Genomic DNA, 23,585 nt, shown 5'->3' with positions numbered 1-23,585 from the left:
AAAAATATATGTACAGACTGAAGATACAACTGAGGGAGCACATATTAATTTCTTGAAGTCGGTCTATGATACAATTGCGAAAATACATCTACTCTGGTTGTCGGAACTGAAGAGAGGTGAGGGGAAGGTACAAGGAGATGCTACCTTCAATAGCCACGGAGCTTATTGCTGCTGTATGCTTACTCCTGGAAATTGAATACAAGGTTGTTGAGAACGATTTGGTAAAGTTGTGGCATATGATGCTCTCATTCTTGGCTACTGAATGGTCCCAAAGTGATACAGTGGGTGGGAAGGCTTTAACTTCAGAAATTATGCACCTTGGATGCCGGTTGATCGATATTTACAGTGATTTGCGCCAGGTTAGCAGAATGCTTTCTGATTGGATTCATAATTTACTTGTCAACTTCTATAAATCTGTACATGTGAAGAAATTGGTTCTCTTTTTTTGGATTTCTTTTTATTTTGTTAAGTTTCTATTTTTTGTAAGCTTGGGGCTTGAGCTATAGATAGGCATCTTTAGTTTGTCATTGGCCCGGCTTCTCCACATTGAACAGTGAACCACCTCATCAACTGTACATGGGAAAAAGACTTGGTTAATGGAATTTCTATTTCTGTCTGAGAAAGATTTGTTTTTGACAGCTGAGATAGCTGCAGGTGAGAGGCCAAAGGCTGAGATGGCCTACTATTCCTATGGCCCTTTCTTTTTCTTCTTATCCCTTTGTTATATTCTTATTTTCTATACATGTTCAAAAAATAAAGAAAGCAACAAAAGTTATAGTGATATTCAGTTTATTCATCCTTACTGTGTTGATCCTTGCTGCAATTGATTTCACGCTGGTTTCCTTGTTTGAAGTTGTCCCTTGCTTTAGGATCTCTCTATTTGTATGAATTATCTCTTTTTTTCTTTCTTTTCTTTCTCACATGGGTTGCCTGTTTATTGAAGAGTATAAAGAATTAGAAAAGTACAACTGTTTTGTTGGAGGTCCCTAATAGGCAGCCAGAGTCAAAAGATACTGCACCAGAGGATGTAGTACCCTTAAAATGACAAACGGATTGGAGACCCACTCGTCACATAGTAGGTACAAGCACCCCCTTCTTTTCTTAGTAAGGTCACCATCCATCTCATTTACCTCTCAGTGATGTAAACCCCAAAACTAGGGTTTATATTCAGGATCAATTCAGTGAACCAGTGGTAAATTTTAGGGTTTTACACATGTGGTTGTGCGGTAGAGCTACTTTTGATTGATTCTAGGGTTGGGAATAGGCTAAACAAGGTTCAGGTATTGGCTGGAGGCCAGGGTTTAAGGAAATTCAAATCGGATCCTTGCTGTAATTTAATTTCATATTTGAATTTCCAAGTCAGGGTTTTGGAAAATTTGGGTTTGTTTGAACTTAGGGTTTCCAGGGTATGGCTAGGGCTAGGGATAAGGCCGAAGGTAAAGGAGGGGTAGGTAATGACAATTCTAAAAGGAACTGGGTTTGGTTGAAGGGTGAAAGATCTAAGTGAAAAAAGGCTAGGGTTTCTAGTGTTTTGGGAATTTAGGGCAGCAAAAGAATTAGGGTTTAGACTAGGGTTTGTGATGTGAACCAATGATCTAGGGTTTAGTGATTGATGCAAGCCCTTAATGTAGGGTTCACCCTCAGGATTGTAGTCAAGTGGACCAGTAGTAAAACTAAGGTTTGGTGATCTGCAGTTGTAGAGTTGGGGCTGAAAATAGGGTTCTAGGGTGAGGAAGACACAAAGGCTAGGTGAAGACACAAAGGCTAGGTTTGGGTAAGCCTAGACATTAGGGTAGGCTGAAATCCAATCTGAATCCTTGCTGTAAATTTAATTTCAAAACTGAACATTTAAATTTAGGGTTTTGAATCTAGGGTTTGATAGGAACTAGGGTTTCTAGGGAGATGACTAGGGCTATGGTTAGGATCGAAGGAAGAGGGGGGGGGGGGTGATAAGCCCCTTGTGTCACGAGTCTACACTCGTAAGCGTGGCAAGGGGATCCGCGCAATCAAGAAAAGATCTCCAGATTCAGATTCTCCGGATTCAGATTGCATTCAGATTGGGAAGGAAATGGTTGTGAGATCTTGCGATTCAGATTGAGATCGGATTGCATTCAGATTGCCTTAAAAGATCTTGCGATTCAGATTGAGATCAGATTGCATTCAGATTGCCTTATAGGTTGAGATTTGAGATGATTCTATTAGATTTGGGGAGATTCTATGGAGGGATATTGTAGGCAAGTAATTACTATTAATAGGGGGAAGGTAGAGTAAATTGTTATGCTTTGGAGTTATTAGGGAAATAAGGGAAAGGGCGATTGCTCTTGGGTAGCCGTAGGTATTCCTGCTGCTGGTCGTAGGCTATGTTCTGTGTCAGCATTTAATCCAAGTTCGTTATTATTATTACTTCTTTGTGTTGTTCTTCCATTGTTGAGTCACTCTATTTGGGTACTTAACAGGGGGCAGGAGATGATGATCCTAAAAGGAAATATGATTTGGGTGAAGGGTTGAAAGATCTAGGTGAAAGAAGGTTAAGGTTTCTAGGGTTTTGGGAATAATGGCAGCAAAGGAATTAGGGTTTAGATTAGGGTTGGGTTGGTTCGATAGGGCTGACATTGAGAGGGAAGGTCATTAGGGTTGGGGGGGGGTGAGGTTCTTAAAGTCTGGGAGACTGGGACAATTCTAATGGTTAGATTGCCATAGATCTGGCCTTGAATTTTAGGTCTTGAGAGAAGTTTGAAAATTCCAAAAAAATTCTGGAAAGTGAAAAAGGGACATAGGGAGGTGAGGGGATGCTGCCACAGGGTTAGGGGAAGGGGGATGGAGGCTTGTGGGGGGATGAGGTTCTTAAAGTTTGGGACAGATCTAATGGTTAGATTGCCATAGATCTGAGTCATCTGACCTTGAATTTTAGGTCTTTAAAAAAGTTCAAAAATTCCAAAAAATTTCTGGGAAGTGAAAAAAGGATATAGGGAGGTGAGGGGATGCTGCGGGGATGGAGGCCTGTGATGGGGAGTAGGTTGGTTTTTTTTTTTTTTTTTTGGGGGGGGGGGGTGGGGGGTTTGATGTTGTAGGCAAGTGGAAGGGGAATAGAAGGCTGCGGGTGAGAGAGGAAGGAGAGCAGTAGGGGTTGGGATGGGGTTATGTTTGTACTTACTTGAAGGGGGGAGGGGGAATGGGAGCTTGAAGAAATTTAAAATCTTCAGAAGTCTCACACAACAACAGTCATAAGTTCCCCTCAATAGGGAACTGATGACTCCAAACCTTGCGCCTTCAAATCTCAAATTTTATTCAATTATCAAGCTATTCATTTACAATTTGGAGAGGCTTCATTTGTAACTACTTGAATGAATTCACACCAGGACTCAAACTTGGTGATGTGAAGAAGGCCTTCTCCTTGGCTGAAACCCTGGTTACGAGTTACAGAGGCTTTATTTGTAATTTACATGAATGAATTCACACTAGGACTCAAACTTAGAAGGTGACTCAAACTTGATGATGTGAACAAGGTCCTCCCCCTGGTCAAAACCCTGGTGTGGGCCCCAAGGTCCCACCTAGGTGGCTCACCTAGGGCTGGCCGAACCTCTTAAAGGGGCAATTTGGTCTTCCAGCCCTAATTAGCTACTGATTTATTTCAGTGTTTTGGTTTTAATTTTCTTAGTCCAATCATATCTTGAAGTCTTAGATTGAGTTAGTGGTTGAATTCTTGTGTCATAAGGAGTCTTTCTTTTAAGTAGGTCTCTTTATGGATAATTAGGTCTTTTATTTTAAGTCAAGTTCTTTCATTTTATGTGGTTGCTATTCATTTGTAAAGGGTAACCTAATGTATGATGGAAACTCTAGTTGAGTTAGTTTCCATGTCTTAGCTGAGTCTAAGTCAATTTTCCCAGTTAGAGTTAGATTCTTTCTTTCTTGATGTAAGGCTTTAAATAAGCTATTCTTTTCATTGTAAAGACAATCTGCATTGAATAAAGAATTGAAGAACTCTTGTGGGAAAATAGGTTGTGGCCTTCTTGTGAGGGCACGGCTTCTTAGCTTCTTGCAATCAAGTGCAGCATTCATCTTCAAGAACCAGCAGCTTTCTTACATCTCCTGCAGTTTCTCCAAGTACACACCCCAGCCCCTTCCCCTTCATCCCAAACCCATTGCTGCCCACCTCCTTCTCTTCTCTCTCTTCCACAAAACCCTAGGAGGCCACCCCCCCATTGCAGCCCCCAAGAACCCTTCCCCTATCCGTGCCAGCCCCATTAGATCCCTTCCCCCATCCCTTGCAACACACATAGACCCTCCCCCACTTTCCATAAACCTTGTGGCAACCCCCGCCCCTCTCTTTCTCTCTCGGCTCCCTCTCTCTCCCTTTACTGACTTGTAGCAACAAAGAAAACAGAAGAAAGAAAAAAAGAAAGAAAAGAAAAGAAAAGAAAGAGGAAAGAAAGGAAAGGATCCAAGGAGGATTACCTCAGATCCATTCCCAAAACCCTACTTTCACCCTTTTTCCCAATTATCCCAACCCATTAGATTTTTGTTAATTGAGAATTCCCATATTAATTTTGGGGCATCTCAAATCATCCCATAGGAGCTTATTAAAACCCTAACTTACTCATTTCAATCCCAGTAATTTTAGGATAACTTTTAGCTTCCCTATTCATCCCATGTGGATTTAGTAAAACCCTAACATCTGTCCAATCTTCCATAACGCTTCCCTTTGGTTTCCAGGTTATCTTAGAATACCTATTAGCTTTTGAGACTCATCTGCTGGTTTGGTTGAAAGATTCTGGGCTAACCTAAATTTTAGGGAGCTCTTCCAAGAAACCCTAACCCTAAAATTGGGTCTACATCACTCGGATTCTAACTAGACTTGGGATACTCACTTTAACAAGGACCCCGTCATGACTTCTCCTAGGTTGGTCCAAATTACAGAACAAGAGTAGATCTAAACTCCTCGTAAAAAGAGTGGGTTGTAAGAACAGCAACGACGTCAACAAAACAACAACGATAAGCCTTATCCCAACAAAATAGGGAAGGCTACATGGATTCTTGCCTTCCAATCAGCTCTGTTTGAGGCTGTACTAGATAGAATTTGTTTCTAATTGGGACTCGTCAATAACTTCTCCAAACTAAAGCAAATTAAAAAAATAAGACTAGATGATGTGAACCAGCTCCAGGACTGCCCAAAGAGGACCCGTGGAGTTTACCAGTATCTTGTGGCCCTACCAGCAACCAAAGAAATTTCGGCCATCCTGGGGGTATTTTGGTAATTTTTCTATTTTTTGGTTGGGTCTATGTTTGTGGGGGCCCTAGTTCTATTTTTTTTTTTGAAATTGATTCCAGATTTGTTAAGTTATTCAAGAGTCTTTGTTAGGATAGGATTCCTATATTGTGAAGGAGTCCTTTAGTTTTGTCCTACGTCTTTTCAGGGATTCCATATCTACTCTTAGAGTTCAATTTGGATTCTTCTAGAGTGAGATATGAAGGTTCCTTGTGTGAGTAAAAGTCCTTAATCAATCATGCGTTTCAGTTTGAGTTGTCTTGCAAGTTAGAGTCCTATATGTTTCCTTATAAAGGCTATAGAAAGGTCTCATAATATTGTAATTAGCAGTTTTAATAATTAATAAAATTGACTGAGAGTTGAAGGAAGCTAATGGAGTCGTGGGTTCCCTAGAGGGGGCATGTGGAAGCTTTAAGAATAGAAGTTTTTGCACAAAATTCTCAATTCCAGCTTCCAACTTCATTCTCTAAGTACCAGACCTGCTCACCCATCCATCCCCATTCCCTCTTCTCGTCTTTCATCCGCAGCCCTCCCCTTCCCTTCCCAACGGCAGTCTGCAATTCCGGACCCTCCTTCCCCATTGTAGGTCATTACCCACCCCTCCCCTGACCCTGCAGCAGCCTTAAAACCCCTCCCCATCGCTAAGCTTCAACTCCCTTCCCCCTCCCTCCCCTAACCCTAGACATCAAACCCAATCCGTCCTTCTCTTTTCTTCTTCTTTTCTCACCATTATAGCTTGTGGGACTTCTGGAATTTGCAGAATTCTGTAACCCAGGAAAACCTATCGTAAACCCTTGACTTCCCTAACCAATACCCAACCCTATTAGGAGATTATAATCCCCTTCCCTAACCCTGCATTTGATCCTAGGTTTCAGTCCCTTCCCTTCCTCCTAAACCCTAGAATTTCCTGCAACTTACCTTTATTTTTGGGAAACCCTACCCCTAGAACTTCAAAAACCCTAAAACTCATTAACCCAATAAGCAAATCCTAAACCCTTTTAGAGTTAGCATCCCCACCACTCCTTGAACACTCGACCTAACCCTAGGCTACATCCAAACCCTAGAAATCCTAATTCCAATCAAAACCCTAAATTCCAAAGCCTGAACTTGAATATCTAATTCTGAAAATATTAAGGCAGCAGGGTTTCCAACTTGGTTTAGCAAAACCCTAGCCGAATCTGACATAACTCTTATCTAAATCCTAGAACCACTAAACCAGCCAATTGCATTGCAACCGTAGGGGACTACAAAACCTATAGGACTGCTGATTCTCTTGAAGAGGATCCTGTGGGTGGACCTAGATCTAGAGTTTTTCGTTGATCAATCAAACCCTAGAATGTGGTTCACATGAATAGATTTGGGATCCTACTAACATACTGGATCCAACAAAAGGAATCCTTCTCTAAATAGGACGTCTAACTAGACTTTGACTCTTTCTTAACTTAACAAGGACTATGACTCAAATAACAAAATAAAAATAGACTTGGAGTCCTAACAAAATTCTGATTTGGGCTAGATCAAATTGGGTTGGAATGACCAAAATGCACCTATGTTGGCTGAAATTCCCTGGGTTGCTGGCAGGGCCGTGGAGTAGGTTCAGATCAGTTTGGTTGGTCACATTGGGCTGAAACTGAGAGGGAAAGTCACGAATGTTGGGGGATGAGGTCCTAAAGTTTGGTCCAGATCTAATTGTTATATTGCTGTAGATTTGACCTTGAATTTTTGGTCTTTTGGGAACTCTGAAAATTCCGGAAAAATTCAGGAAAAATAAAAAGGATGTTGGGATTAGGGTTTAGGGGAAGAAGAATGGATTCAGCCTTTCTAGAGGTTAAGGGATGGTTAGGCCAGGTTGGGATCGGGATGTAGGAGAGGAGATGGGTGACCTAGGGTTAGGCTTTGGGGGTTGTGAAAGAGAAGAAAAAGGAGATGTAACCCTGGATTACAGGGCCAGTAGGAGGATCTTTTCTGAGAAAGAAACAGGCGATTTAGGGTTCAATTCCTTGCTGTTTGGGGTCAAATCTCAAAGGACAATAGCAGTTTAGGACTTGTAACCCTTCTGTTTCAGGTTTGAAATACGTAGACAGCAATTAATCTTCTTAATATAGTCTCAATGGGTCAATTAGGTTTTGATTTCTTGCTTTCCAGGTTTGAATATCAATGAACAGCAGCTAAACTTCACTCAAAACACAATTTTTAGGATCAGTGCAGCAAGGCCTGAATTGTGTCCCAACTCTAAGATCTAGGTGTAGGGTAGGTCTAGGGTTAATGGGTGGGATTTAGGGTTTGGCCAGATTAGAGTTGGGTCTGAAATTAGAAGGAAACATTCTGTCGTCAATAGGACTCTTCAATACCTTGACCAAAACAAAGCTGAATTTTAAAGTAAAAAAATAGATGTAGACTCCTAACAGCATTTTGCACCTAACTAGCACTCCTGGGGCTCCAAAAGAGGTGGTGAAATGACCACAATACCCCTGGCCTGATTCGGCCAGCCTAAGTGCTGTATATTCTGGGGGCTGTTTTGGGTTCAAAGTTTGAAGTGCCTATTTGTGAAATTAAAATAGCAAATGCAAGAGCATGGTATTGTGTAGCTAAGGGGTCGAACTTAGGGAGATATACCACTTAGTTTTTCAATCTCTCAATGTAATATGAGATTGAGAGGGAGTTTTCTTAATTAATTAAACTAAACTATTGATCCTAAAACATGTATGTAACGAAACTTGAAATTGGATAAAAGTTAATACAACCTAACCATTCATTATAATAAAAAAAAAATGAATAATTAAATAAATACAATAATAAAATTGATCATAATAGATAGAAAAAATAATATTAAAAAGGGAAGTTATCCGAGTTTCAACTCAGGATAGAGGGAAGGGGAGTGTGACTAAGATGCGTTTGATCGTGGACCCGTGGCTGCAGCTTAGATCCCCTTAATTCACTAATCTGGGGAAGGGATATAAAATTAAAATTGCAGAAAAGAACTAACAATAAAATTACAATAAATAAATGTAAGCATCCTTGATCAAGGACCCATGGGGGAAGGGAAGCGATAATAAAGTGTTGTAAGTAAAGTCCTAAGTTAGGAATAGAAAGGGTAGACAGAAGCAGGAATTGGAGGGGTTTTTTTTTTGGGGGGGGGGGGGGAAGGGGTATTGATGAAGGCTCTACTTATTTGCATTGAAATCTTGAATAATAAGAAAAAACTTGATTGATAATAATTCTATTGACCCTAACAACCAGATCTGTTCTAAACCAAATATAAAATTGCTAAACTTTGAAGAAACTTCAACTTGCATTGATCAAAACTAATGGTTACACTTGCATAAATATTATTATACTTGCATAAATATTAAAAAAAAAAAAAGAAAAAAACTAAAAGAAACTAATTGCATTAAAAGAGATTACATGTAAATTTGAATCCTAAACATTAAGTCTAACAATTGGAACCTAAAATAATAAAAGAGAGGGGGCAAGGAACGTGTGAGAGAGTGAGTGAGTGAGACTGTTTTGAGAAAAACTGTTTTGAGAGAAAAGGAAAAAAAAAAAAAGATATTAATGAAGAAAATGGGAGGTGGGAAGAGAGAGAGAGAAAGAATTTAGGAAAGAAAGAAAACTATAATATACTATGATATAGTTAATTAGAATAAAATAAAATAAAAACTTTCACAAAATCTTGGGATAATATGGGAAAATAGGCAAGTGATTAGCTCCTATAAGGAGAGAGAAGCTCAATCTTTAATTGCTTTGTGGGACCCATGTATACAGTGGAATTTCTTTCTTCTCCAAAAAGTAAAATAAAAAAGATCTAAGCCCTTGATCGTAAATAATCTCCTTGGAATGATTTGATCTGGCCTAGACTTGCATTTCAGTCCACTTTCGACCCATCATGCTTAGAATTGAGCCCTCTTCACAATTGTGATAATAAACCAGACCACTCTACGTGTAAATTTGCATGAATCCACCCAATAATCCAGAATATCTCTAAGCTCCATTTTTTTTTTAACTTGCAAATAACAACAAAAACCCCGAGGTAGCTCCATTCTGAGTGCGTAGAATGTATTCTTTATGCTCTAAGATTTCACACATAATGTATTCATCAGTGACCTATGCTTACTGACCCTGGTTACATAAAGGAGAAAGTTGGGGCTGGGTGAGAGTTTAGTTGAACTTAAAGGAGAGAAAGGGAGGTTGAAGCACTCGAATAACAGCAGCAATTAGAACTTCATGGCAGGTGCAGGCTTCCTTCCTCAGGAAACCCACGACTCCAATATTAACCTTCAATCCTCAATTTATTCAATAATCCAAATCTCTCCTCTTTACAAGTAAGGGGCTACATTTATAGCCTTCCATGAATGGACTAATAATAGGACTCAACATTAGAGGGTGACTCAAACTAGGACTTCTACTTGGACTCAAATTGAAAAGCAAATTAGGACTCCTAAGTAAGTAAAAGTGCGAACACATAAGGACTTCTCAGTTAAGAAGGAATCCCTTTTAAGATAGGACTCTGATAGGACCCTACTAATCCCTCAGAAAATCAATACAAAAATACAAGAAATTGACCAGATAGAACTAGTTTTAATGGTGCTAGTCACCCCCACACCTCACGATGGTGCACCTCAGCCTACGGCTGCCCAAGAAACTCTCCTCTCACATTCCATGCCTTCTCTATTCAATTTCCCCTCTATTTATTACTCCTCAACTAACCCTAATATTCTCTCTCCTCCACATGGCATCATCCTAGGGCACTAACGCTACCGGCCCCTGGAAATTCACCTTGTCCTCAGGGTGAAGGAAAAATTAGTCTATACATGTTTGCCACACAATGCTAGCTCAGTATTTTTAAGAATAACCCTCCTTGGAATCCAATTGATGTAGTGACCACAAAAGTCCAAGCAGTATGAAGGAAAGCCCCGAAATCAGCTGATGGGCAAAACTTGAGCATCCATATAGAACCAACACCTGCTGCACTGAGTCTCACATTAAGATAGGAGTCGAGGATTTTCAGCAGACGAGGTGATGTGATCACCCCAATCTTCTTTATAGGTTCGAAATTGAAGTTCCACTCAACGGCTGCAAGTAATGCTCGATTTCCACTTAAGGCAAGACCATAACCAAATTCAATAATTAGAAGTTGGCAAAAGGAATTGTAGAAGACCTTATTTTCGCTGAATCGATCAATTATGCCTGCGATATGAGAATGACCCCACCAAGGCTCATATCTGCATCGCGTTGGTGGCTGAAATCCACTCAATTGATGCTGCAACGAGTCACGCCTCTGCGCTTGTCATTGGAAGCAGGAAGAAATCGTCGTGGTAGCGCCCAACTGTGGCCTTCTCCGGCAGATGCTCCTTGTCATTCATAGTGGTTTGGAGTCTCGCTGCTCAATCGTGGGGTTGGAGGTTGAAGAAGGATGAACAGTAGCCTTCCGGAAACACCTCTGGCCCTTAGGTATTGCATTCAGGTTGTCTAATTTCTGAGCCAAGCTTGGGCTGGGCCAATTAATCCACTGTAGAGCCCATCTGCGAGCCTCACTTTCATGACTCAGATCCAATGTCTTCAAAATTTGGGCTTTAGTTGGGTCTTTTAAAGCCCATTCCATTATCTTAATATATTGGAACAAAGTCTCCAACCAGCCTAAGGACCTCATGTATTTGACCCACACTTGGAACGGAACCGCCGGTCCACCCAGACCCAATTTTGAACCGTTTCGTCCCAAACAAGAGTTGTGATCAAAACACTCATGTTCCACCCTTCTTTGTCTTTTTGTTTTTGCTGCCGATAGTAATTCTTCTTCCACCACTCAAGCTGTGGAAGATCCCAGTGAGTCCGCCTTAGATTTCACGAGAGAATCTAATACGATAAAAGACTCTCACAACCCTATCGCACAAGGCTTCCGCCGTTGTTCAATCGGGAACCTAACGACCCCTTCAATTGCTGCTTCCTCTCGCAGCCAAGGAGGTTTCGTCGGAGCTCGTGTCACCTCCCTATCCTATCGATTTTACCTTCTTCCTTTGCATCATGCCTCACCTCAGCATTTCTTCTGAGAACTCGGTATTTAGTCTTTGCAAAATCGTGCTTCGGTAACCTTCTCTCCTCTAAATCCGCTGCAATATTTCCTCCATTTAAAGCTTCATTCTGCCCAAAATTGAGCCTAGCCATAGCACATCAGGCGACTAATTTTTTTTGCTCTGCAACCTCTTCTGGTATTAGAAGTTCAGTGTTGCGCCTGATGGTCTTCCCATCACCAAAGTCTAGTTGCAAAGCATCCATGAAGCTCGTCCAAGTAAATTCCATCCAGTTCTTGCAATAGATCCAGTTGAGTGCCTCTCCTTCCAAATGTTGGATCACCATCCCCATCCATTGGTCTTCCTTGATCTGGTTCTCCCAACAGAACAGAAGAACCTCTAGTATCCATCTCTGAACTTCTCCTTTACTAGAAAACGAAGGCAGTGCCATCACCTCCCTAGGATCGTGAATGCTCTGATACCAGTTGATAAGACCCTACTAATCCTTCAGAAAATCAATACAAAAATACAAGAAATTGATCAGATAGAACTGGTTTTAATGGTGCCAGTCACCCCCACACCTCACGGTGGTGCCCCTCAGCCTACGGCAGCCCAAGAAACTCTCCTCTCACATTCCATGCCTTCTCTTTTCCATTTCCCCTCTATTTATTACCCCTCAACTAACCCTAATATTCTCTCTCTTCCACATGGCATCATCCTAGGGCCCTAACAAACTCCAACTTAGAAACCTAAAACAAAGAGAGACTTTTACTTTACTTGGGACTCCCACTCTACTAAGGACTCACACATCTCATCCTAGGATGATTCAAATTACAAAAAAGAGTAGGACAAGGCTCCTTACAGAAAGTGATACAACTAAGGAAATTCTTGCCTAATTGGGAATTTTAACTTGACTGGGATTCTTTCATAAATATCAAAGACTAACTCAATTATCAGATTAAGAGTAGGACTGCAATCCTAGTAGTTTCTAGTTCTACATTAGTCAAGTTGGGTTAGACCAAGCCCACCCAAAATGACCAAAATGCCCCTATGCTGGCTGAATTTTCATGGGTTTCTGGCAAGGCTATGGGGGTACTAGTGACCTCCCTGTGCCTTATTTGGGTAGTCCTAGAACCAGTTCACATCACTTGGCTTCCAATGAGTAGTCATGTGATGAAAAAATTGTGTGGAATCTCTATCCAACTTTGTGATTGATCAGTATTCTCATGAACTCTTCAGTCAGGTGCTTAACATGACTTAGCAGAAGGTTGTGCTGAACATGATAAGAAATCTCGCTCTTGAGTCTGATCTCAGTCAGCCAGAAAAGCGAGATCTCACGAGATCTTGATTGAGATATGGTAAAAAAATTGGGGACCAAGTTGCGTGAACTCGAGCCCATCTTAGGAGATTTTTAAGGGTCAGGTTGGGCTGAAATGTGGTATTTTGGACTATTTTGGGCCATCTATACACCCCGATGGCCTTAGATTTGCAAAAAACAAGCTTGTGCATGAGTTCCAACTTGACCCTATGTTTGAAATTGAAATGCTAAAGGAATGAACATGTAGTCTTATAAAACATGAAATATTAATGGGATAATTACTGTTGCCCCCCTTTAGTTTGATTTTATTACTAATAAAACCTTGTTCTTTACAAAATTACTACTGCCCCCCTTCCTTATAACGGTGTTAAGTAGCTGTTAAGTTTGAATATGTAATGTCTAATTTGCCCTTCATTAAAATTAAGAAATCAAAAGACGATGCTACCCCATTTATAAAAACCAGATTAAATGTCAATTTTACCTTAAACTTGATTTATTTTGAATTAATGAAATGGGCAAAATCCAAATCCGATTTGGTTTCCCACCATCACTGAACTTCATTTATTTTGAATTAAAAAAATGGGAAAAATCAAAATCCGATTTGGTTTCCCGCCTTCACTAAGCATCATTTATTTTGAATTTAAAGAAATGAGCAAAATCCAAATCCGATTTGGTTTCCCACCTTCACTAAACTTCATTTATTTTGAATTTAAAGAAATGAGCAAAATCCAAATCCAATTTGGTTTCCCACCTTCACTAAACTTCATTTATTTTGAAAATATTTTAGGTGATATTCAGTTTCCAATTTGAGTTGAATTCGATTTTCCTTCCTCTTTGGTTTCTATTTGAGTTTTATTCAATCATTCTTTCTTTATTTGGTGTTTTTTTTTTAGAATAAAACGGATTATAGTTACTTTTTTCTCCACAATTAATTAAGGGTAGTACTGTAACTTGACAAAAGGGTAAATAAGTAAAGAGATAAGTATAAGGGTATTTTGGGGTTTTTGAGAAAATATAAAGATGCCACATCATCAGTAAACTAACGGAACTTAACGGTAGGGGGGCAATAGTAATTGTAGACAAAGTTAAATGTTGGATTTGTAATTTTAAAAAGTACAGGGGATACAGTAGTAATAAAATCAAAGTACAAGGGGCCAATAGTAATTATCCCAATATTAATTGATATAAATGAAAATCAAGTGAAAATGTACATCATATTAGTAGGTCAGTACTCAGTATAAGAATACAACATCATCAGTCTCGAGAATACATCACAAGCATCATAACTTCATAAGAACAAGGTGAAATGAAATCAATCAAGGCAAAATTGATTCCGGCCAAAAATTAGGCCATAAATGAAGAAGGTGCGGGCTTGGTGTCGAGATGAGACCGGGATCCCCAAGACAGGTTGAGATAAGGAGACAAGTAGAATTTCATTTTACATGTTTGCCCCTTCTCAAATTTACATCTTAAAGGTATGGAATATCATATTTTACATCTACTCTGTTGGCATTTGGATTCCTTAGTTGCCTAGGTGCTATAGGAACCTACCACTGCTTAATTTTGGCAGGGTGCTGTAACAACTTTGTACAAGTGCCTTCAAGCTGGATGGTTGGCCCATTGCAGGGTTGTGCTGAGTTTATGCCACATTTAAGAAAATATTTTGGTAGTTAAACACTATTAGGGGGTTTGAACTTGGAACCGAAAGCTCTAAGTACCTAAGCTTAACCACCAGCATGTTGGAATATTTTCTGTATAGATTGTCACCATGTAAGGCATACTTTGATGTTTGAGTATGCCTATCTTATCATGGTGGCATGACAACTATTGCATGCCATAATCAAGAGAGACTAACAAGCTGGCAAGGTTCCCAAGGAGGCTGGATACCTGAATAACTATAAGTCTATGATTACACCACAGATTAAATATTGGATGTTTGGACTATGGCCCTAATTGTTTAACCTTTGAACTCCAATCACCAGTCCTAGAAGGCCAGACACTCAATCCGGTTTTAAACATGGCTATCTGTAGTTCTGTATGTTTATATAATCTGGGTCTTGTACATATAATTCCTGGAACTCTTTTGAAAGTCGTTGCTACTTCGAAAGCCCATGAAGAAAACTTATCCCGATCAAAATCTCATTTCTTCATGAAACCAACACCAGTGGGATTCAATGATGAGAAGATACAACACTCTTCCTCGTTTCTGCAGCACTGAAGGTTTTTTGTATTTCTTAATCTTTTTGGTATGTGGGTCACATGCAAGATCCTTTTGGGGTGGGGTTTTATATCAGGTTGAAGGTTTTAGTTAATAACTTGTCTCCTTCATACTGATATCATGTAGTTGTGTTTTTAGGGAGATGTTTAGAGCATTCCTTACTATCTATATTTGGTCAATTAGTTTTGGCAGCATACACTTATTCTATAATGAGTTCCTTTGAAATGTTAGTTGGGATGCTGATGTATGGATGAATGGAATTAATTGTTGAAATTAAAGTCCCAAAGGAATTTAGGCCCTGTAGGAGCTGCAAAGTAGATTGTGTGGATTTATGTCTTTAGGGCAATAAAATACTTTTGATGACTCTCTGCAAAATCATGTGTGCTCTATGATCGAACTGTTTTCTTCAACATATTTTTGTACATATTTTGTCTGGTTTTTATCACTGATGGTTTCTGATTAATATAGGTAAATGTCCCCATTTCTGCACTGTCCAAGTCAGTGAGGAATTTTGGATTTTCTGATGATAATGTTCAAATGAGTTATTCAAGATTCACGTCAGCATCTTCATTGCCCTCTGAAGCTTATATAAGGTCAGTGGCTACATTATTATGCTCACCAGATTTTAGGCTTGCTATTTCTAGTGCTATCCAGTCCATACCAGAAGGTCAAGCCAGTGGATGCATTCGGATCTTGAAAACAGATATCATATCATCGTTAGAATGGATGAAAGCTGCTTCTTTGAGGGATTCCAAAGGAGAATCAGGGAAATCTAATGCCCCAAGTAATAGCATGTTGGTTCTAAATTTGAAAGCCGAACTTCTAGGAAGAGTTTTATCTGAGTTGTACACCATTGTATTAGATTCTTCTACTGTAACTGCAGGTAACAGTTGTCTTGTTGGAAGCTCGGTGAGGGATGTGATGAATGAAATATCTCCAACTTTAGGTTTCCTGGTTGGGGATCAGAATGATAGTATCAGCAATTTCCTCTTTTCTGTCACAGGAACAAGATTTTCCAGTCATAAGATGCCTGGCCACGAAAACGATTTAACTGCAACAGGAACAGTTACTGCCTGGATTTTAATGTTCTTCTTTCGTTTGTATGTTTCTTGCCGAAGCTTGTACAGGCAATCAATCAGCCTTATGCCCCCAGATTCTTCAAGAAAGGCATCAGCAACAGTAGGGGATTTGTTTACAGCCTCTGGAAAGGATTGGATGGAGAAGACAGACTGGGTTGATGATGGTTATTTTTCTTGGATTATCAAACCATCAGCTTCTCTTTTGACCACATTAGAATCTGTTTTGGAAATTTGTCTTCTTCACAATGTCACTGAATGTCCACCCCTTGTCTATGTATTTCATACCATGGCTTTTCAGAGAATTGTGGATTTGGATAGGCAGATAAAAGCTTCTGAATACTCACTGGAGAGGACTATGAAGTTGGTCCATGCGGGGTTACGTCTGTATCGTAAAAAAATGAAACAGTGGAAAAGGAAAATGTCAACTCTTAAGAAAGAGGCATGTGATCTTACTAGCTTTATGATGGCATACCTGCCTTCGATTGCTACTCGGAAAACCTCAGTTACTGTAGATCCAACTTTCAAGGTTAAAGATGCATGTGATGCTCATGCAAATGAAACGTGGGATTTCTGTGTGTCGTCTATTAATGAAAAGTCGTTGCCTACTGCGCTTTGGTGGAGTCTCTGCCAAAATAGCGATATTTGGTGTCCTCATGCTTCTAAGAAGGAGCTGAAAAAATTTCTGTCCCTTCTGCTCTATGATTACTTATATTGCATGAGACGCGGCTTGGGGGACATTAACAAGCAAAAAATAAATGGAAGTCATGAAAACGAGATTCTAAGGAAAGTAGCTGTGCATCAGATCTCATTGGAACTTTTCAGGGACATTATTCTTTATGAGAACAAGGTAAGAACTTATTGTAAAGTTACTTTTTACTTCTATGTTCTTTCGCATTGTTTTTTGGTTTGCATATGGATTAGTTTTTGTTTGGCATGCTTGATATTGGATGGCCATGTTATCCTATCTATGGAATCTTGGCTGGCAATCAAAGAGCATATCATGTGCTTAATGCAGTACAGTTCCTCCCTGCCTGGTAACTCCTACAAACTGTAGGAAAAAGTCACATTTTTTTTCTTCTGCATGCTAGTATTTTAATATTATTGATAAGGTGGGAGGGTCCAATAGTAATTAGCTTTGAAAAGACTGGTGTTTTCAATGATGGCAATCCCAGGGACTGCTATTTAAGTGGACTGTAAATATTCGCAGCACCATTCCTTCAAGAGGATGGAAATTGCATTTGTTCCAACCCTGAGAAGAGTTTGATACCTTACTTTCTGCCAATCCTTATCCAGTTTATTGGTTTCTCGCCTTTTCCATGTATCACCCCTCTTCTATTTCTCCCTCTCCCTTCTCTTTCCTTATTTACTGTCTTTCGGGGATTGTTATGAACTGCATAATGTGATTCTTGTATCATCTTCTTGTAGTTCCTCTGCAGGCATTTGAAATCAAGATTCTGCCATATACTGGAGGAGTCAATAGCACCACAACTTTTGGATATTTTGTCCAAGGGTGTTGACTTTAGTTCATTACCTAGTTGGCCAGAGGTTTTGCACATGCTAGAAGAAATATCAATGCTTGTTCTTAAAGGCACTGATGTTGGACATGGTGTCTCTAGAAGCGAAAGACAGGACTCTCTTCCTTCTAATTTGCCATCCATGGGAAGCCTAAAGGGATTGAGAGATTTACACACTAATGGCATCGGACTTGAAGCTTGTCAAACCTTGATTAACTTTCTAAGTTGGATGCCAAAATGTTATTCAAATTCTAGATCGTGCTTAACTTATGCAACTTACATTCTAAATCTTGAAAGGTAAAGCTTGAATCTTCTTCTTCCCTTTTTTTATTTTTTTATATATTTTTTAATAAGTATAATTGAATCTTGTTTATTGATTTTCTTTACATTCATTTAACAATTACGATATCATACATTAGGTGAGCTTATTTTTGTCTTTCCATGGTGAAATATTGTTGGTTTTTTTTTTTTTTTTTGGGTAAACAAATATTGTTGGTTGAGTTCTATTAGGAGTTCTACTCTATTAGAGTTTTTGTTCATGTAATTTTCTATTTTTTGTTACCTAAGTAAGGGTATTTATGTAATAGTTTTCTACTTTATTATAAATAGAGGGCTTGAGATCACATTGATCAATTCAAGCTGTTTTGCCACAATCGACAGTCTCAACATGGTATCAGAGCCAAAGCTCGATTACAACAACAACAACAACAACAATAAGCCTTTCCCAACTAAATGGGGTCGGCACAGGATCTGCCCTCCAACGGTCGTTCAGGCCATGCTGATCAGGCCTAAGCTCTTCCTTTCCACCCTCTCCGGTCTGGCCCCCAGCTCTTCGTTCCTTCTATGGTTAACCTTCCGCGGCTTGGTCTCCGGCGTGGCCGTGCCCCTCCGCTTTCTGTCCTTGGGCCCCGCCCTCTTGTCGTTTTTCTTTCCATCCTGTTTGCCCTCTCCTCTTGCTCCTCTCGCGTTTTCTGTTTTCTCGCCCCCTCGCCCGCTCGCTGGGGCCCCAGCTCGATTAGGGAAGAAAAAGAGAAGAGATAGAAGAACAAGGGGGGAGGGGGAAGAACCTTGCTGCAACTGCACCGCCATCGCCTCCATCATTTGCAATTAGAGAGCAACCACTTGTAACCTTTTTTTCCCCTGCCTACAACTAGAGAGCCATTAAGACCACCATCTCCTCCATCGGCTACAACTAGTGATTAACCAAAGACCATCACCACCTACCACCATTGCCTCCTCTATCGTCTGAGATTTCTATCGCTGCCACCCAATCTGAGCCTTCCTCTTCCATCACTTTATTTTGTCTCTCTCAAATGATCAAACCAACTTTAAAAACCCCATCTGCTTCCTCTTCCATCGCCTTCCTCTTCCATCATGTTCTTTTGTCTCTCGAGCAATCGAACCCACCTATTAAAAAACCCCCATCTAATTGACCCAATTAGCCCCCCATTGACCTAATGAGCCGAACCCAATGAACAACCCTCTTTACAACCATTAAACCAAAATTATGGACCAAACTAAACTAGGGGTCTAATTGTAAATTCGTATATACGCAGGGGTCTCTTTTGGCAATTCACAGATTTCTAGGGGCCTATATGCAATTATCCATAGTGTCAGGGGTCTATTTGTAATATCCATATTTACAAGGGTCTATTTGTAATCATCCATATTTTTAGGGGTCTATCTACAATTTTGCATATATACATGGGTCTATTTGTGATTTCTCATATATCTAAGGGTCTCTTTTAAAAGAAAAGGAAAAAAAAAAAAATTTAATGGTTTTACTTACAATATGGACCCTATAACTCCCTAGATTTGTTTGGGTGGTCTGGCTATTCCATTCTGTGACATTTCGGTGAAGATTGAAGAACTGCAGACATTTTTTTGGCATGGTAAACACTGATGGTACTACTGCCTCCACTGGCTTTGAATATTACCCCACTCTTCATCTTCTTATGGTAAGATGTGATGGAACACATTATTTGATTTTGTCTCGATTTGCCTACTCAACTATTGCTGGAAGAGGACTCGTTGGACACATTACGAACACCACTATCAAACTTACCACCACATGTTTTTCACAGGATAAATGGATCTCAAATGACTCTTATTATGTCATTCCATGAATCAAATATTGCCTGTGGATACCTATTACTTGAAATTGCAACCCAAATCTAGAAGTTTACTACTGAAACATATGGACAGTTGGGGAATGATGCACAAGCTTATGACATACGGAAGAAGCTTCATAAGACTACCCAAAAGGAACTGATTTTGGCCCAATATTATGCTAAGTTACGATCTCTTTGGTAGGAATTGGATCATTATAGGGATTATCACCCCACTAATCTGAATGATGTGGCTACTTATAGGAAGCATGTTGATGAGATTCGGGTATATAACTTCTTGACAGGTTTAAATGTGGAGTATGATTAGGTCGAAGTGCAAGTATTGAGTCGTTCTCCCTTTCCAATTCTAAAACAGTCTTATGCCTTTGTTGAGGAAAGCTATTAATTAGCCATGTTTCATGCTCTTATTGTGGAGAAATCAACCTTACAGTCTGTAAGCACTGAATTTGATTTGGCAAAAGAGATTGTCAAGTGTGAGCACTGTCACAAACCGTATCATTCCAATGCCAATTGTTGGAGCTCTATGGGAAACCTGCTATTTGAGCATAAAAGGTCAACAAAGAAGGGCAAAAACCGAAAGCTAATCTTTCTGAGACGGTTTTCACAACATCCTCTGCAGACGTTGGTTTTTCATAACACCCTCTGCAAACCTGTTAATTATGATTGCTATGAATGTCCTTGACCAATACTGGAGTGATGCAATACTCATTACCTTTTACCTTATGAATATGATGTCTAGTAGGATACCTGGTTTTAAATGTCCTAATGAGATTCACCAGAGAACCTCTTCTTTTGTTATTCCTTCAAAGGTTTTTGGATGTGTGTGTTATGTTAGAATTATAGCCCACTAGAGTAAGCTAGCTCCCCACGGCATAGGATGCATATATCCTGGGGTTATTCTCTGCGCAGAAAGGGTACAAATGTTATCATCCTATTTCCAAGAAAACCATTGTATACATGAATGTAATTTTTAATGAGTCTTATTCTTACTATACACCACTTTAGGGGGATAATCCTAGAGGAGAGGTATTCCTTCCCATGCTAGACCTTCCTAGGATACACAAAGACTCCCACACACCACCACAACACAACTTAGGAGTTCAAGAAGAGTTTCTTAACCAGGGGGAGACTTCGGCCAGTATACATGGGGACTTTAATTCTCCCCCTCCATTTTCTGAACCATGTGAAGTAATTGGTCAGGGGGAGACCACTCCTATAAGGCACACTATTGAGGTCTTTCAAAACAAGATTGACTAGAATAAGGAGGGGCAAATTTATTGGAGGAAGATTTACAACCGGCCAAAGCAGGTGGGAAAAAGTGACACGTTACCACTTCAGTCTCGTGCTCCAGAATCAAATTCTATTGTTCCTCCTGAGGTATCTTCTTCTGATCTTCCTGTTGCTGTTAGAAAAGGAGTCAGATCTTGTACTCAGCATTCCATAGCTAAATATGTTTCTTTGTCTGACTCTTTGTGTGACTCTTATTTTGCTTTTATATCCTCTCTATCATCTATATATATTACTAAAAAGTTTGCAGGGAAGCTTATGTTGATAAGAAATGGAAGGCAACTATGGTAGAGGAAATGCAGGCAATGAAGAAAAATGATACTTGAGAGCTGGTTACACTTCCTCTAGGAAAAACATTTGTGGGATACAAATGGATTTTTGTGGTTGAACAAAATATGGATGAATCAGTCAACAAGTTGAAGGCTAGACTAGTTGCAAAGGGGTTTATCCAGACCTATAGGATTGATTATCAGGAGACTTTTACCTGTTGTAAAACTAAACATTGTCAAAGTTTTATTGTCTGTAGTTGTGAACAAAGACTAGAACTTGTACCAACTAGACATAAAGAATGCCTTCTTACATAGGGAGTTAGAAGAAGAAGTTTATATGAAAATCTCGCATGGTTTCTTTGATGACAATATTGCAGGAAAAGTTTGTCGGTTGAAGAGGTCAATTTATGGGTTAAAACAGTCTCCTAGATATTAGTTTGGATGCCTCCTGAAGGCATGACTTCTATTGTGTACAAGCAAAACAATGGTAATCATACATTGTCAAAAAGTCAGGTACTAATATCATACTTCTCATTGTCTATGTGGACGATATGGTCATCACAGGGAATGATGGTGAGGAAATTCAAAGTTTGAAGGACTTTCTTGGCAGAGAGTTTGAGATTAAAGATCTAGGGAATTAACAATACTTATTAGGGATTGAAGTGGCTCGATCAAAGAAGGGTATATACTTATTCCAAAGAAAGTATGTCCTATATTTATTATCAGAAGTGGGAATGTTGGGGTCTAAAGCAATTGATACCCCTATTGAAGTTGGAGGTAAACTTAAGGAAAAAGAGGGAGAACCAGTGGACAAAGAAAGATACCAAAGGCTGGTAGAGAAGCTTATTTACATATCCCACAATAGGCCAGACATCGCTTATGCCATGAGGATAGTGGGCCAGTTCATGCATGGTCCATATTTAGCTCATATGAAGGTTGTTACCATAATCTGCCGGTATTTGAAGGAACTCCTGGAAAATGAATATTTTGTCACCCATTGATAATCTAAGAGTAGAAGCATACACTGATGTAGACTGAGCTGAATGTCCTGATAGGATGTCAATTTCAGGTTACTGGACTTTTGTCGGAGGTAATCTAGTTACTTGGAGAAGTAAGAAACAGAATGTGATAGCTTTATCCAGTACTAAAGCTGAATATAGAGCTATGGTTGGTGGAGTTTTTGAGCTACTATGGTTGAAGGGCTTGTTAGAAGATATTGGAGTCCAAGTTCCAAACCTTATGATGCTATATTGTGACAACAAGATTGCCATTAGTATTGCCAATACTTAAATGCAACATGATCGAACTAAGCATATTGAAATTGACATGTTTTTTGTCAAAGGAAAGCTAGAACAAGGGCTCATTTGTATGCCTTCTGTGAGGTTTGGAGATCAAGTGGTAGATATTTTCCCGAAGGGTTTGAAGGAAGGAGATTTTCTTCCCATTGTAGGCAACTTGGGCATGACTAATTTCTATGCCTTAACTTGAGGGGGAGTGTTGGTTGAGTTCTATTAGGAGTTCAACTTTATTAGTATTTTTGTTCATGTAATTTTCTATTTCTTGTTACCAAAGTAAGGGTATTTATGTAATAATGTTCTTTCTACTTTATTATAAATAGAGGGCTTGAGACATACTGATCAATTCAAGCTGTTCTACCATAATCGATAGTCTTAACAAATATATATAATAAATATCATGAAAAGCACGAATTAGAGAAAGATGGTTGCATTTTAATATTAACTAATACCACTATCTCCTCCCAACTCTACATCTCCCAATTGGAAATTGAAATGGTCCTCAAGCAAAACTAAAGTAAAATTAATTTGGGAAGTTTATTGGACAGTTTTCTTCTCTAATAAAATCCACTTGAGGAAGTTGTGGGTAAAGTAAACGTTAAATGGGATTGACTTCGTTATTTCGTTGATATTTCTATAATTCTAACTATAATTTTTCATAATAATGATAATAACAATAATTTCAATAATATTAATATTTCCTATTTTTTATTTGATTAATTTGTCTATAATTGTAATTGTATGCTTTCATAATAATTTCAATAATTTTATTAATATTAATTAACACCATTGTCTCCTCCTAACTCTATCCCTCCCTATTGGGAATAAAATGGTTCTCAAACAAAAATTACGTAAAAGTAATTTGGGAAGTTAATTGGACACTTTCGTCTCTAAGAAAATCCAGTTTAGGAACTTGTGGGTAAAACAAACGTTAACCGAGACTAACTTTGTTATTTCATTAGTATTTCTATACTTCTATTGTAACTTTTCATAATAATAATTTTAGTAATATTAATGTTTCCTGATTATTGATTATATTAGTTCATTTTCCATTGAAGGGTCTGGCTCATCACTGTATGGCAGCCATTTAGGTCGAACAAATCAGATCATAAGATTAATGAACTTAATTTGATATTCCTTGGAGGCCCACCACTCTTGAATTACTTTAATTGTCACTCTCTCGTATAATTGATTGAGGAATT

The 23,585-nt window shown here is 39.2% G+C and overlaps 1 protein-coding gene across 1 annotated transcript in view; it reads left to right on the top strand.

Moving 5' to 3' along the window:
• Positions 1–7: 7 nt before the first annotated feature.
• Positions 8–23,585, top strand: part of LOC149017609 (uncharacterized) — a gene marked incomplete at its 5' end in the record, with an annotated part of 37,010 nt that continues 13,432 nt past the window's right edge. Inside the window, 4 exon segments of the mRNA XM_089151933.1 lie at positions 8–114; positions 116–359; positions 15,279–16,736; positions 17,315–17,700. Coding sequence (XP_089008059.1) covers positions 8–114; positions 116–359; positions 15,279–16,736; positions 17,315–17,700 — 2,195 coding nt within the window.

Source organism: Hakea prostrata, chromosome 4 (assembly GCF_041222555.1).
Source record: "Hakea prostrata isolate BN-2017 chromosome 4, UWA_Hpros_2, whole genome shotgun sequence".
NCBI lineage: Eukaryota > Viridiplantae > Streptophyta > Magnoliopsida > Proteales > Proteaceae > Hakea > Hakea prostrata.
This window is presented reverse-complemented; position numbering and strand designations above follow the sequence as displayed.